Below are 13,710 nucleotides of genomic sequence, written 5' to 3'. Positions count from 1 at the left end.
TGCCCAGCATGGGGATGAGCCACGTGAATACGTGGGTCAGGGAGAATTAGCCCAGGGCAGGCATTATAGGCAGAGAGCGGCAAGAGAGCTGGTGTCCTTTATTGAAAATCCGCGGGGGACGCCTCAGCGCTGACCAGGAAGCTGCAGGAGGAGCCAGTAGGCCAGAGGTGGGGGCAGGGAGGCACCCACCCTCATTTCCAGTCCTTGAAGAATTGCTTGAAGATGGGGCTCTCCCGGCCCTGGGGCAGAATCTCCACCTGTGGGGACAGCAGCGGAGGAAGCTGGCTCATGAGGCCAGAGCCATGGAGGAGATTGCTGGGACCCAGGCCCAACTCTACATCGTCCAGGCCAGGGCTGCCCCTCCAGATAAGCCAAGACAAAGGTGACAGGGAGAAAACAGATTGCTTCAAGGACTCAGGTGTAATTTGATAGAAGCACTAATGATACATGAGTCTTATCAGCTCCCGTCAGAATGGCCTGTGGTGTTGCCTTGCTGGGGCAGGCAGGGGGCAGAACCAGCTGGGGACCATGGCCCAGAGGGCTGCACAGGCTGTCCAGAAGCACACTCGGCTCACTGGGCTCTCAGGGGAGTGCTGCCCAACAGCCTTTTAGAAAATAGCATGTATTGGAGTTCCTGTCGTGGCTCAGTGGTTAACGAATCCGACTAGGAACCATGAGGATGTGGGTTCGATCCCTGGCCTCGTTCAGTGGATTAAGGATCTAGCATTGGCGTGAGCTGTGGTGTAGATGGCAGACTTGGCTCAGATTCCGCTTTGCTGTGGCTGTGGTGTAGGCTGGCGGCTACAGCTCCGATTCAACCCTAGCCTAGGAACCTCCATATGCGGCACATGTGGCCCTTAAAAAAAAAAGGCAATGCCTAAAAAAAAAAAGTGTGGTCCTAAAAAGAGGAAAGGAAGGGAGGAAGGGTGGGAGGGAGGGAGAGAGAGAGAGTAGGAAAAAGAAAGAGAGGAAGGAAGGAAATAATGGTGCCCCAGGCTTTCCTGCCCTCCTTGTCCAGTCCATGGGTGGGAAGCCAGGGAGGAGCCCCAGGAGGAGGACGTGGGGTATGGGTGGGGGGGGGTCCCCTCACCTGAGTGTTCGGGGCATACTGCATGCGGGAGATGAAGTCCTCAGCCACTTGGAGGGCCGCCTGCCGTTCCCTCTCGTTAGCTTTGCGCCCTGGATCATAGGGAGGGGATTTAAAATTTTATTTATTTATTTATTTATTCATTGTCTTTTTTGCCATCTCTAGGGCCGCTCCTGAGGCATATGGAGGTTCCAGGCTAGGGGTCTAAATGGAGCTGTAGCCGCCAGCCTACACCAGAGCCACAGCAACGCGGGATCCAAGCCGCGTCTGCAACCTACACCACAGCTCATGGCAACACCGGATCCCCAACCCACTGAGCAAGGCTAGGGATCGAACCTGCAATCTCATGGTTCCTAGTTGGATTCGTTAAACACTGAGGCACGACGGGAACTCCTATTGATTTATTTTGTAAATGAGAGTTGCAACATTTATTTTAGATCCTCTTTCTCACTCTCTTTTTTCTTTTTTGCTATACCCACAGCACGAGGAAGTTCCTAGGCCAGAGACTAAACCTGTGCCACAGAAGTGACCAGAGCCACAGCTGTGAAATCACAGAGGCCTCAACCCACTAGGCCATCAGAGAACTCCCAAGAGGGGATTTTTCACTTTTTTCTTTTTAGTTTTTGCTTTTTTAGGAGTTTCCAGGCTAGGGGTCAAATTGGAGCTGTAGCTTCCAGCTTATACCACAGCCACAACTCAGGATCTGAGCTGTGTTAACCCACAGAGACTGACCCTGAATCTTCATGGATACTGCTGAGCCACAACAGGAACCCCAGGATTTATTATTATTATTATAGTTATTTCCCCAATACAAATTTTTTCTACTCTACAGCATGGGGATCCAGTTACACATACATGTACACATACTATTTTCACACATTATCATGCTCCATCATATGTGACTAGACATAGTTCCCAATGCTACACAGCAGGATCTCATTGCTAATCCATTCCAAAGGCAATAGTTTGTACTTATTAACCCCAAGCTCCTCAACCACCCCACTCCTTCCCCCTCCCCCTTGGCAACCACAAATCTATTCTCCAAGTCCATGATTTTCTTTTCTGTGGAAAGGTTCATTTGTGCCTTATATTATATTCTAGATATAAGTGATATTATATGGTACTTGTCTTTCTCTTTCTGACTTACTTCACTCAGGATGAGAGTCTCTAAGGAACTCCAAGATTTTTTAAAAGAGCAGGTACCCTCTCTAGCCCACATGCTTTTTTTTTTTTTTTGGCCTCGCCTGTGGTGTGTAGAAATTCCTGTGTCAGGGATTGAACTTGAGCCACAGCAATGACCTGAGCCACTGCAGTGACAATGGTAGATCCTTAACCCACCGCACTGCTAGGGAGCTCCCACCACACCCCCTTTCTCTCAAGGAGATTTAAAGTGGTCCACAGAATATCTGGCACCTTCTAAAATAAATGGACCAGGAGGCACTAAGAACACCTAGGGCTCCTTAGAGGTGAGGGGTCAGCCCCACCTGACCTGGAAGCTCTGGATGAAAACTGCCCTCTGCCTCCAATCATCAAAGACTTCTGCTCAGAGACCAGGGCTCCAGGGACATTCAGGGAGAATTAGTGTCTCCCTGGCATCAGACCCTAGAGCCCCTTTCTCCCACGCCAGGGCCCCTCACCCCTTGCATCTGTCAAGCCTTTTTTTTGGGGGGGGGGTCTTTTGTCTTTTTAGGGCAGCACCCGCGGCATATGGAGGTTCCCAGGCTAGGGGTCGGATCGGAGCTGTAGCTGCAACGTGAGATCCAAGCCACGTCTTCAACCTACACCACAGCTCACAGCAATGCCAGATCCTTAACCCACTGAGTGAGGCCAGGGATTGAACCCACAACCTCATGGTTCCTAGTCGGATTCGTTAACCACTGGAGCCATGACAGGAACTCCCATCAATCCTTTTTTGTAAAACTAAATTGGACATAAAGTGGGAGATTTACTGTGATTTTATTCCCACAAAGCCAGATGCCACCATTGGCCTAATGGTTATGCCAACTGAGAGCCGATAAAAAAAAAAAAGTGCTGTGTCCTCCCTTCCAGCCAGCAGGCAGTCCCTTTCACCAAACTGTGCTCTGGCTGGAAGCGGTTTTTCCAAGAAAACAATGTTGTCAACTGTGATTGGCTCTCCAGCCAGCCAGGCTATAAAAATCTAGTTAGCGACCATGTAATCTGAAATGAATGTGCTGTGTCCTTCCCTCTGTGACTGCAAGATTGTTCTCTTCCTGGCTCCCAAGTTTCCCGTTTCTCCTCTGGTTTCTCGGTTCTCCACTCAATTCTTTGCCTGGGCTTCCGGGACTCACCCCCACCCCCTCCCTGCACCCCGGGGCACATGCTCAGAATTGGTTCCAGGAAAAGGCACCTGCAGGCAGGAGGGAAAAGGCAGCCCCAGAGGCACAATCTCCCCCCTCCAACCCCATGCCCTACTTCTTAGAAACCTGCCCTGCTGGCCCTTCCCTGAGGCAGCCCAGCAGCCGCCAAGTCAGAACACCTAAGACTTCTCCATCCTCCTGGCTGCGAATTTCTCTTGGTCTTGGCTGACCCCACACATATTTATTAAGCAAATGCTCAGGTGGTATTTTCTTCTTTTGTTTTTGCTTTTTATGGCCACACCCATGGCATATGGAAGTTCCCAGTCTGGGGGTCGAATTGGAATTGCATCTGCTGGCCTATCCTACAGCCACAACGTCAGATCCGAGTCTCCGACCTACACCACAGCACATGGCAACACTGGATCCTTAACCCACTGAGCGAGGCCAGAGATAGAACCTGCAACCTCATGGGTACTAGTCGGGTTCGTTACCACTGTGCCACGATGGGAACTCCTGCAGTCAGATCCTTAACCCACTGCACCAGTACGGAACTCCTGATTGAGCAAATGCTATCTCGTCCAGAGATAATGTGGTTCCTGCTTTCAACAGGTTTATAATCTGGGCAAGGAGGTGAGACACGTTCAAGAAGAGACAAGCACAGAGCAGTAAGGAGGCTTCAGGTATCACTGAGATGCTCCAGGCTTTGTTTCCACATTTCCAGAGTCAAACAGCCAACAGGCTTCTGCGGGGCAGTGCTGCTCTTTCCAGCCAATACCATCTCTTGGAGAAACAAGTTTTACCAGTTCACTAACTCCTGCATAAAGTGAGATTTAATATCTAAAATCTCTGTCACACCCTAAGGCAGAATGGCAGGATGAGGGGTCCCAGCAGGCCTGAGGACTTAGGAGACCTCTGTGACAGTGGCTCTCAACATGCAGGCCCTCTTAGGGGACCATTGACTGACACTGCCCACCTTGGCCAAGCACAATAGCCACTTGCATGAGTAGTCTCAGCAGGAGGCCCTGATGAGGACATGGTGCAGCCCTGAAAACTAACTGAGAGGACTGGGAAGGGGCCAACTGGAGGGAGGATATGACCAACCTCCCAGGATCCTCAGCACTGGAATCCATCTTTGACTGAATGCTGTGTGTGCCACCAGGAAGGACCCTGGGCCAGAGCAAGCCCGGGCTGAGAAAGACGATTGACCAGAGGAGTTCCCATCGTGGAGCAGTGGTTAATGAATCCGACTAGGAACCCTGAGGTTGTGGGTTCAATCCCTGGCCTCACTCAGTGGGTTAAGGATCCAGCGTTGCCGTGAGCTGTGGTGTAGGTTGCACACTCGGCTTGGACCCCACGTTGCTGTGGCTGTGGCATAGGCCGGTGGCTACAGCTCCGATTAGACCCCTAGCCTGGGAATCTCCATATGCCGCGGGAGTGGCCCTAGAAAAGGCAAAAGGACAAAAAAAAAAAAAAAAAAGATGATTGGCCAGAGACAACCCAGAAGCTAACCCCATTCCCATAAAACTGGAGATTTCAGGCCACGTGGCAGATCAGTTCTCCTGGCTCCCCTCACCCTGCTACTCTCTGCCTGGGTGTCCCTTTCCAATAAAGTCTTGCTTCGTTAGCACATGTGTCACCACAGACAATTCATTTCTGAGGGTTAGACAAGAGTGCACTCTTGGGCCCCGGAAGGGGTTCCCCTTCCGGCAACACCTGGACTAGCAGCAAGGCTTGGGAACCGGTTAGACTCCCGAATTCCCAGGCTCCACGCCAGACCTCGAGTATCAGAATCTCAGTGGGGGCTGTCCAGCTATGAGTGTTAACAGGCCCTAGGGTGTTTCTTGTTCTTTTTCTTTTTTTTGTCTTTTTAGGGCTGCGCCCAGGGCATATGGAGATTCCCAGGCTAGGGGTCAAATCAGATTTGTAGCTGCCGGACTACACCACAGCTCGCAGCAAGGCCAGATCCTTAACCCACTGGGTGAGGACAGGGATTGAACCTGCGTCCTTATGGATACTAGTCAGATTCATTTCCGCTGAGCCACGATGGGAACTCCTTTTTTCTTTCTTTTTTTTTTTTTCCAAGTTATATGAGTCGTATTTTTTTCATTATCCTTGGGTGTTTCTGAGGCAGGCTAAAGGCTCAGGCCCCTTGCCTGGAATGAAGGGTCTAGGCACGGCCAAGAGAAAACCCTCAACCATGAAGACTCCCTGGAGCTGAGCCCTTCTGGGGGAAGGAAGCCTGACCTGTCAGAGCGGCCGCAGGGGCCTCAGGCTGGGGAGGAGAAGCCACACGTACCCTTCCAGATGTAGATCTTGCCACAGAGCCCGTTGTCCAACACAAAGCAGTCGTCAGGTATCAGCAGCTCAACGGCAAAGGGGCTGGAGTCGGCCACCTTGGTCAGGTTCATCTGTCCAGTGGCATCAGAGACCTGGGGAAGGATGAGCAGTGCCAGGTCATCCTCCTCCCTATGGCACAGAGCCCTGCTCTCTTCTGGGACCAGGCTGCCTCTCCCACTATGGCCCCACCGCTGCCTCCATTGACTGGCAAATCCTGGGCACATTTACCTCCACTTCACCCTCTGTCGTGGCCTCCTAGAGCCCCCGAATACATGGAAATTAAGCAGACTCCAAATGAACAAGTAAAAGCCAAGAAGCCAAAAAAAATAAAGCTCAGCATTGGCTTGTTTCAAACCTCCTTCTCCAATATCGGGCCAGAAGCAAGGCAGCTTTCACCTCCTGAGGATTCGTGCAATTCCCATCCTCCCCTCACTCCCAGCCCTGGATAAACCACCCAGATGGCTGGCCCACTCTGTACCCTGCTTTTCCCTCTCCTTTCAGCCCCATGAGCACCAGGCTTGCACCCCCTGCCTGGTCCCAGGGCACCCACCTTGTACAGAGCCGCGGCCTGGGCATTTTTCTGGTCAGCTGTGAGGTCTTCCTCGGGGTTGCCCTCCTTCAGAGTAGGCTTGGGGCCCAGGACCTGCAGAGGCCAGGGCAGGCGTTTCCACAGATGCCTGGGCACCCAGCCTGGACCTTCCCAGTCCATCACACCCAGGACCACGGCCTCCCGTGGGACAAACTGTCTGCACAAAACTGCCAGGCAGAAGTGGGGAGGGCCAGGGGCACTTTCCCAGCTCCTGGCCCCTCTGTCCTGGGGGCTACTTTACCCTGAATCCCACTCTCAGCCGATGAGCCAGCCGAGCCCTGAGCAGCAACCTCAGATGCCCCCACAGCTCTCCACCCACCACCCTCGTGCCCCCAGCTGATCACTGCCACTCTCAGGGGCTTCCAAGAAGAGCCCCCACCCCCAATCCTCCCCCGGCCACAGCATCTCTGAACCTGGATCATGTCTGCAGGCTCCTCCCCGTCAGTGACAATCTCCACCTGGGCCTTGCCCTGCCGCTCACTGTCCCGGATGGCCAGGGCCAGGTCCCGCGCTTTGTTACGCTCCAGGATGTTGGATTTTGCACCACACCAGGCAAAGATGTTCTGGAGGAAAGTGGGGAGGCTCAGGTTAGAGACAGCTGCCTGCATCCTGTCCTTGGCAGCATCCCAGAACCATCCTCTGGGGCCAGACAAAGACCATTAAAAGGGCAGGGGAGAGGTGTTCCCTGGTGGCTCAGTGGGTTAAGGATCTGAAGTTGTCACTGCTGTGGTGTGGGTTCGATCACCTGGCCAGGAACATCCACTGGTTGGAAAAAAAAAAAGAGAAAAAAGGGCACAGGGAAGCCAAGGGCTCTCTGGGAATGGGAAGGACAACCTTTGCAAGAGTATTTCTCTGCCTAATGTCCCCATGTCCTTCCTGCTTTTTTTTTTTTTTTGACTTTTTAGGGCTGTACCCACAGCATATGGAAATTCCCAGGCTAGGAGTCAAACCAGAGCTGCAGCTTCTGGCCTACATCACAGCCATAGCAACACCAGATCCGAGCCACATCTGCGATGTTACCCACAGCTTGCAGCAACATGAGATCCTTAACCCACTGAACGAGGCCAGGGATCGAACCTGAATCCTCACGGATACTAGTCAGGTTCTTCAATTGCTGAGCCACAACAGGAACCCCCGTCCTACTTTTTTCCCACATCACTTATGTCCTATATTTAAAAACCTTTATCTTGTTTATAACCTATTTTCCTGACTAGAAAGCCTCATTAGGGCATGGGTGTTTGGTTTGGTTTCGCTCGGCTTGGCCCACTGCTGTATGCCCAGTGCTGAAACAGACAAGGGCACATATTTAGGCCCAGAAAAAATGTTTCTTGACTGAATGAATGGGTTACTGGCATTGCTGGACCCAGCTCATACACCTCTGCATCCCCAACAGGCACAGCCCTCATCACCTCTCCTGAGCAGGTCCCCTGCCTCCATCTCACTGCTTCCAGTCCTCCATCCAAACAGTGTCTGGGTTGATCTTCCTGCCCCAGATCTCCGGTACTGCAAGATGCAGTCCAGACCCCCAGAGCATCAATTTCCTGACCTGGGTCTTGGTCTCCCAGGCAATGTTCACTCCCAATGCCCCGTCCTCCACCTGTCTCTCCAGGACCCAGTCAGGCTAGATCCTTCCTTGCTGTGAACATGCATGTCTGTGCCCTTCTGCCCGCTTAGTGGCTCGGCTCCCCAGTCCCTTTGCCTGGAATAACATTTCCCCTCCATGAAAGTCCAGGCAAATGGTACCTTCCTGGGGCAGTGGCTTTGGCTAGAAGGCCCCTCCCTGTCCCAAGCTCCCAGCCCATGCTGATGCCCCTAAGAGGGCCCTCATCACATCCTGCCAGGGGTTACAGTGAGTGACAGGCCCATCTTGGCTGCCTCCCCTGGCCGAGCAAATGGTGGTCCCCATGCTGGCCCAGAGCATCATAGATTCACTGAGTGAGGGGTGTGTGAACTGATTAATGCATGGTCTGGCAGGCAGCCAACTCAGAGCTGCAAAGGCTCAGAAGGAGAGAGCAAATTCTAGTGTCAAGAGGCAATGGCCAGACAGCAAGGGGTCAGGGATGCTTTCAAGTGGCTGCAGTGACCCTACTTAGGGTCACTCTCCTTCCACCGTGGCCTCCTGGTCCCTGCCCTTTTAAAACACAGCACCTGGGAGTTCCCTGGTGGTCTAAGGGTTAGGATTTCACTCTTTCATCGACACGGCCCAGGCTCAGTCCCTGGTCTGGGACTGAGATATCACATCAAGCTGCTGCATGGCGAAGTAAAAAAAAAAAATGTTTTTTAATAAATAGATAATTAAACACAGTGGTATCACAGGCAGGTGCTCCATCAGCCCTGCCTACCCACCTGGCCCAGGTCCAGGATGAAGCAGTCCCCTGTGTTGAAGCTGTCCCAGCTCAGCGCCCGCTCAGTGGCACGGATGTTCTTCTTCCCCTTCACCTGGTAGAGTTTCCTGATGGCAGCTGGGGTGGCCCCGGAGGAGGTCTTGTGAAATGCTGACTCCACACCGCCTTCCTGCAGCCCAGATGGCCAGCCTGAGTGGGTGCCCAAGCACGCCAAGCCCTGTCCCACTGGCAGGCAGGTGGGCAGGGAAGTGGAGGGAAAGGACCCAGCCCCGAGAGGACCTGGGCCTTTTGCGGGGTAAGGACCAGCTGGAAGTGGGGCGGGCTCTGAAAGAAGCCACCAGGCGAGGGTGCAGGAGGTGGGCTCTGACCTGGTACTTGAGGCCTCGTGGGAAGTAGCTCATGAAGAGGTCGGACTCATTGCCCTGCACCTCTCGGTGCTGCACGGGCCGCTCCCCAAGCAGGGTGTTGAGGTGCACAGCCAGCATGGCGCAGGCCCCCTGCTCATCCCGAGATGACTGATGGCCTTGTGGGGAGAGAAGGGGGAGGTAGCAGGGCATAGCCTGTGAGACCCATGCCAGCCCCAGCCCCTCCCGGGCCAGTCCCCCCACCGATCCACATACCTATCCACAGGTGCAGGTGGGAGAGCTCTTCCGGGCCATTGTGCAGCACCAGGTAGGAGTCTCCGGAGAAGAAGATGCCCTGGTTCTCACGGGCCACCGGCACGGGCTTTAACTTCTCCACCCGCCATATGTGCAGGCCGGGATCCTGCACCGAGGCTGGGAACGGAGAGCCGCTGTGGGAGGGGAGAAGGTGAGAGGACCGGCAGAGGCCCTTGAGGAGTGGACCCAAGCAGAGACCTGGGCAGGCCTGGGGACTGCAGTGCCGGGTGAGGAGGGGGAGCCCTTGGAAGTGAAGAGGGGGAGGAGTGAAAGGGGATGGGGGGGCACAGCCTACCTCTGGGGGATGGATGTGTACATGCTGTTTCCAGATCTGGAAAGACAGAAGAAGCTGTTGTTACTACAAATGTCATGACAACTGGCCTTCGCATTGGTTTGGGGAGGTCCTTCTAAGTACTTTCTTTTTAAACTTAAAACAAGGAGTTCTCATTATGGCTCAGTGGGATATGAACCCGACTAGTATCCAGGAGGATGTGGGTTCAATCCCTGGCCTTGCTCAGTGGGTTAAGGATCTGGCATTGCTGTGAGCTGTGGGGCAGGTCGGAGATGTGGCTCAGATCCTGCTTGGCTGTGGCTGTGGCGTAGGCTGGCAGCTGAAGCTCCGATTCAACCCCTAGCCTGGGAACTTCCATATGCCACAGCTGCAACCCTAAAAAGTAATAAATAAATAAATAAATATTTAAAAATAAAATAAATTTAAAAATAAAATAAATAAAATATTGCACAAATGAACCTATCTACAAAACAGAAACAGACCCACAGACATAGAGAACAGACTTGTGGGTGCCGAGGTGAGGGAGGAGGGCATGGGTGGACAAGGAGTTTGGGGTCAGTAGATGCAAGCTATTCCATTTATAATGGACAAACAACAAGGTCCCATAGTATAGCACAGGGAACTATATCCAATCTCCGAGGATAGACCAGGATGGGAAATAATATTAAAAAAGAATGTATATAAATGTATGACTGAGTCATTTTGCTGTACAGCAAAAACTGGCACAGTATTGTAAAACAACTGCAATTAAAAAAATCAGGAGTTCCCCTTGTGGCTCAGTGGTTAATGAATCTGACAAGGAACTATGAGGACTCGGGTTCAATCCCTGGCCTCGCTCATTGGGTTAAGGATCCGGTGTTGCCATGAGCTATGGTGTAGGTTGCAGACGCAGCTCAGATCCCGTGTTGCTGTGGCTGTGGCATAGGCCGGCAGCTACAGCTCCAATTTGACCCCTAGCCTGGGAGCCTCCATATGCTGCGGGTGCGGCCCTAAAAGGACAAAAGATAAAAAGAAAAAAAAAGGAAAAAAAGAAAATCAGCAAATGCAGTATCCATAGCTTCACTCACTGTTTCCTATGTTCCCATTACTAAAGGGCTTCTTTCTTTGGCTGAAAATGCAGCGCCCACAGCAGCAAGCACTGCAACACAGTTCCTGCCGTGCAGCTGAACAGGAAGCCCCAGCAGTGAGTGCGAGAGAAGAGCCTGGGGAATTCCAAGGTTAAAAGGCAGGCTAGCAGAGTTCCTGTAGTGGCTCAGTGATAGTGGCTAGTATCCATGAGGACACAGTTCGATCCCTGGGCTTGCTCAGTGGGTTAAGGATCCAGCATTGCCCTGAGCTGTGGTGTAGGTGGCAGACACGTCTCAGATCTGGCGTTGCTCTGGCCATGGCACAGGCCAGCAGCTGCAGCTCCAATTCAGCTCCTAGCCTGGGAATTTTCATATGCCGTGGGTATGACCCAAAAAGACAAAATAATAATAATAAAAAAAAAGGCAAACTGGCACCATCAGGAGACTATTGGGGGCTGAGGAAGCAGGAAGGGCAAAGAGCAACCTTTGAGGGGTAGATGGGAGAACAAAAGGTGTGAGTCTGAGTAGGAAACAGGGAGAAACAGGAGCAGTGGTCATGGGTATCAAATCCCATGTGAAGTCTGACTTTCCCTCCCCTTCCTAATTCACAACAGAGCTGAAGGCGTTTTTTGGAATCACACTTCCCCAATGGGGGGAGGCAGGGAGGGGAACGTTTAATAGCTGGCCATCCCCCAGAGAGTCACATGCTGTGCCCACATCCCCTGCAACAGAAGACTCAGCCTGTGACTCAGGCCTCAAGTGGTGAGGTGGCCACCCCCAAGCCCAAGCCAGTGGGGAGAGCTCAGGGACAGAGGTGGTGTGAGCAAGAGAGCGGATGGTCAGCTGTCTGCTTTTTGTTCTGCGTTACTGACCTCAGGGCTCAGGCAGCAGCCCACAATAGATACAGGTGGGGCGAGAGCCACTGCAGTGTTTTGGTGAGAGGGGATGGCTGCCCGTCCCTCATCTCTCTGGCTCTCCAGCCTGGCTGCCTGTTAGCATTGCCTTGGGATCTTATAAAAACTAAAGACCCATGCCTGGCGATTTGGATTCCACATTGGATTCCGCATCTGCATTTTGAACTATGTTCCAGGTGGTTTTCTTGCTGCCAGGTAACTCTGTCCAGGACAGCATCTCACACCTGCCTCCATATTATTATTATTGTTTTTGGTCTTTTTAGGACCACACCGGATCCAAGCCACGTCTGCGACCTACACTGCAGCTGGTGGCAATGCTGGATCCTTAACCCACTGTGCGAGGCCAGAAATGGAACCCGCATCCTCATGGATCCTAGTCAGGTTCTTAACCTGCTGAGCCGTGACAGGAGCTCCCTGCCTGCACATTAGAGTCACTGGGGGACCTCAAAAAAAAAAAAAAAAAATCTCAATGCCCAGGCCACATACCAGACCAGTTAAAACCACTCTCCAGGGTGGAGCCTGGATATCAATGCTGGAGAAGTTCCAGGTGATTCTAACGCTGGCCCCCAGCCTTCTGCGTCAGGCTCTCCCAGGGGAGCACCCACCTGACATCTGACCTGTCACTCCTCCTCTCCCTCCAGCCCCTCTGCCCAAGCCCACAGCTCCTTAGGCTTCCTCGATGCTCACCTCTACCCTCACATCCATCAAAGCCCCACTACCCCTCCAGGCTCATTTCAAGCCGCAGCTGTCCCAGGAACCTTCCAGGACTTTCAGTGGCCTCAGCGCTCTGGGAGTTCTCCCAGCCCCGTCACCTGGGAGCAGACCCTTCTTCTGTTCCTGCTCACAGGCTGTCTTAGAGCACGGCCTGACAGGAGACACCCCCAGTACTCCTGCATTCCTCAAGCAGCCCATGACAGGGTCTCTTCAAGGTCTATGCTGGGAGCCCGGCAGTGGGCAGAATGAAGGGGGAGGGGCACAGACATGAAGAACAACCCGTGTAAGTCTCACTGGTCTAGCTGATAAGGGTAGTGAACCGGAAGCATCACATCTGAGGGACTGTAGACAAACTTCCCTTAGATGGGGACTGTCACAGAATCACAGACATCAGCATCAGAAGGGGCCTTAATACTCAGCTAATCCTACTCCACATCCGCATCCCAATATATACCCATTCACGCACAGCACAGAAGTCCCTTCTATACATCCCTCACCATCATCTTCTTGAATACCTCCGGTGATGGGGAACTTACCACCTCACAAGGCAGCTGCTTCTATACCTCTTAGGTTAAAGCCTTTACTTTTGGCCACTCTGCCACAGCGTGCTGAGTTATGGGCCTGCCTGGGCATCTCCCCGACTAGACTATAAGGGCGTTTGGGGCAGGAACCGCCTTTTGCCTCTTTGGACCTAGCTGGAAGCTCACACTGTGCCAGGCACCCTGCAGGTGCTCAGAGACTATGTCTGATTAATTGGACTTACTGGTCTCCAATTACTAGACCAGATGGAGCCCAAGAGATGGCACAGGGGTTCAACAGGCTGGAGCAGCCCTGAAGGCAGAAAGCAGGGGCTGGGGGACTGGGGGGGGCAGTTGTGTGCCCTGCTGGTTGTCCTGACTTAAGAAGGAGCCAGTGGAGATCCCCAGGGGCCTAGCGGTTAAGGATCCAGCGTTGTCCCTGCTGTGGCTCAAGTTCCATCCTGGCCGGGGAACTTCTTCATGCCTCGGGTGCAGCCAAAAGAAAAAAAGAAGCAGCCAGCCTTTGAGGATACCCTGCAGAGGGAGATGGAGGTTGGTTCTGCATATCTTTTAGGCCACATGGTATCATTGCCCTCCTCAGACCCCACTGATTCCACTGATTCACAACAGGTCCCTTCACCTTGCAGTCCCTGTCTGCCCTTAAGTGTGAAATACAACAGCCCCTACCTCTCTTCCCAGGGAAGAATAGGGGGCTGAGTGTCAGCTCTGGAAATGACTCCACCTCCTCCCAGCTTGAAACCTGGACATCCCCAGAACCTGGGTCCAGAGGTCCAGCGCTCCTTCGCCTGAAACCAAGCAGGACTCCTACTCCACCTTCGCCTCCCTCCCCCACCCTCCCCCAGGCACCTG

At 53.0% G+C, this 13,710-nt stretch overlaps 1 protein-coding gene across 9 annotated transcripts in view; it reads right to left on the bottom strand.

Moving 5' to 3' along the window:
- Positions 1-78: 78 nt before the first annotated feature.
- CAPG (capping actin protein, gelsolin like) overlaps positions 79-13,710 on the bottom strand; it is a 31,370-nt gene continuing 17,738 nt past the window's right edge. For all 9 annotated transcript variants that reach the window (XM_085018803.1, XM_021087297.2, XM_085018804.1 and 6 more), the window contains 9 exons: positions 9,631-9,666; positions 9,297-9,469; positions 9,045-9,199; positions 8,678-8,845; positions 6,745-6,894; positions 6,293-6,385; positions 5,702-5,834; positions 1,091-1,179; positions 79-257 (listed from right to left, as the gene is read on the bottom strand). In XM_085018803.1, coding sequence (XP_084874929.1) covers positions 192-257; positions 1,091-1,179; positions 5,702-5,834; positions 6,293-6,385; positions 6,745-6,894; positions 8,678-8,845; positions 9,045-9,199; positions 9,297-9,469; positions 9,631-9,653 — 1,050 coding nt within the window. In that variant the 5' untranslated portion in view covers positions 9,654-9,666 and the 3' untranslated portion in view covers positions 79-191. The remainder of the gene's footprint in view (positions 258-1,090; positions 1,180-5,701; positions 5,835-6,292; positions 6,386-6,744; positions 6,895-8,677; positions 8,846-9,044; positions 9,200-9,296; positions 9,470-9,630; positions 9,667-13,710) is intronic.

The sequence above is a fragment of the Sus scrofa genome, chromosome 3 (genome assembly GCF_054392235.1).
Source record: "Sus scrofa isolate SSC_HxYL_T2T_F1_AM1 chromosome 3, Sscrofa_HxYL_maternal_Yorkshire_Landrace_v2.0, whole genome shotgun sequence".
NCBI lineage: Eukaryota > Metazoa > Chordata > Mammalia > Artiodactyla > Suidae > Sus > Sus scrofa.
The sequence above is the reverse complement of the archived record's forward strand: the minus strand, read 5'-3'. Positions and strand labels throughout refer to the sequence as shown.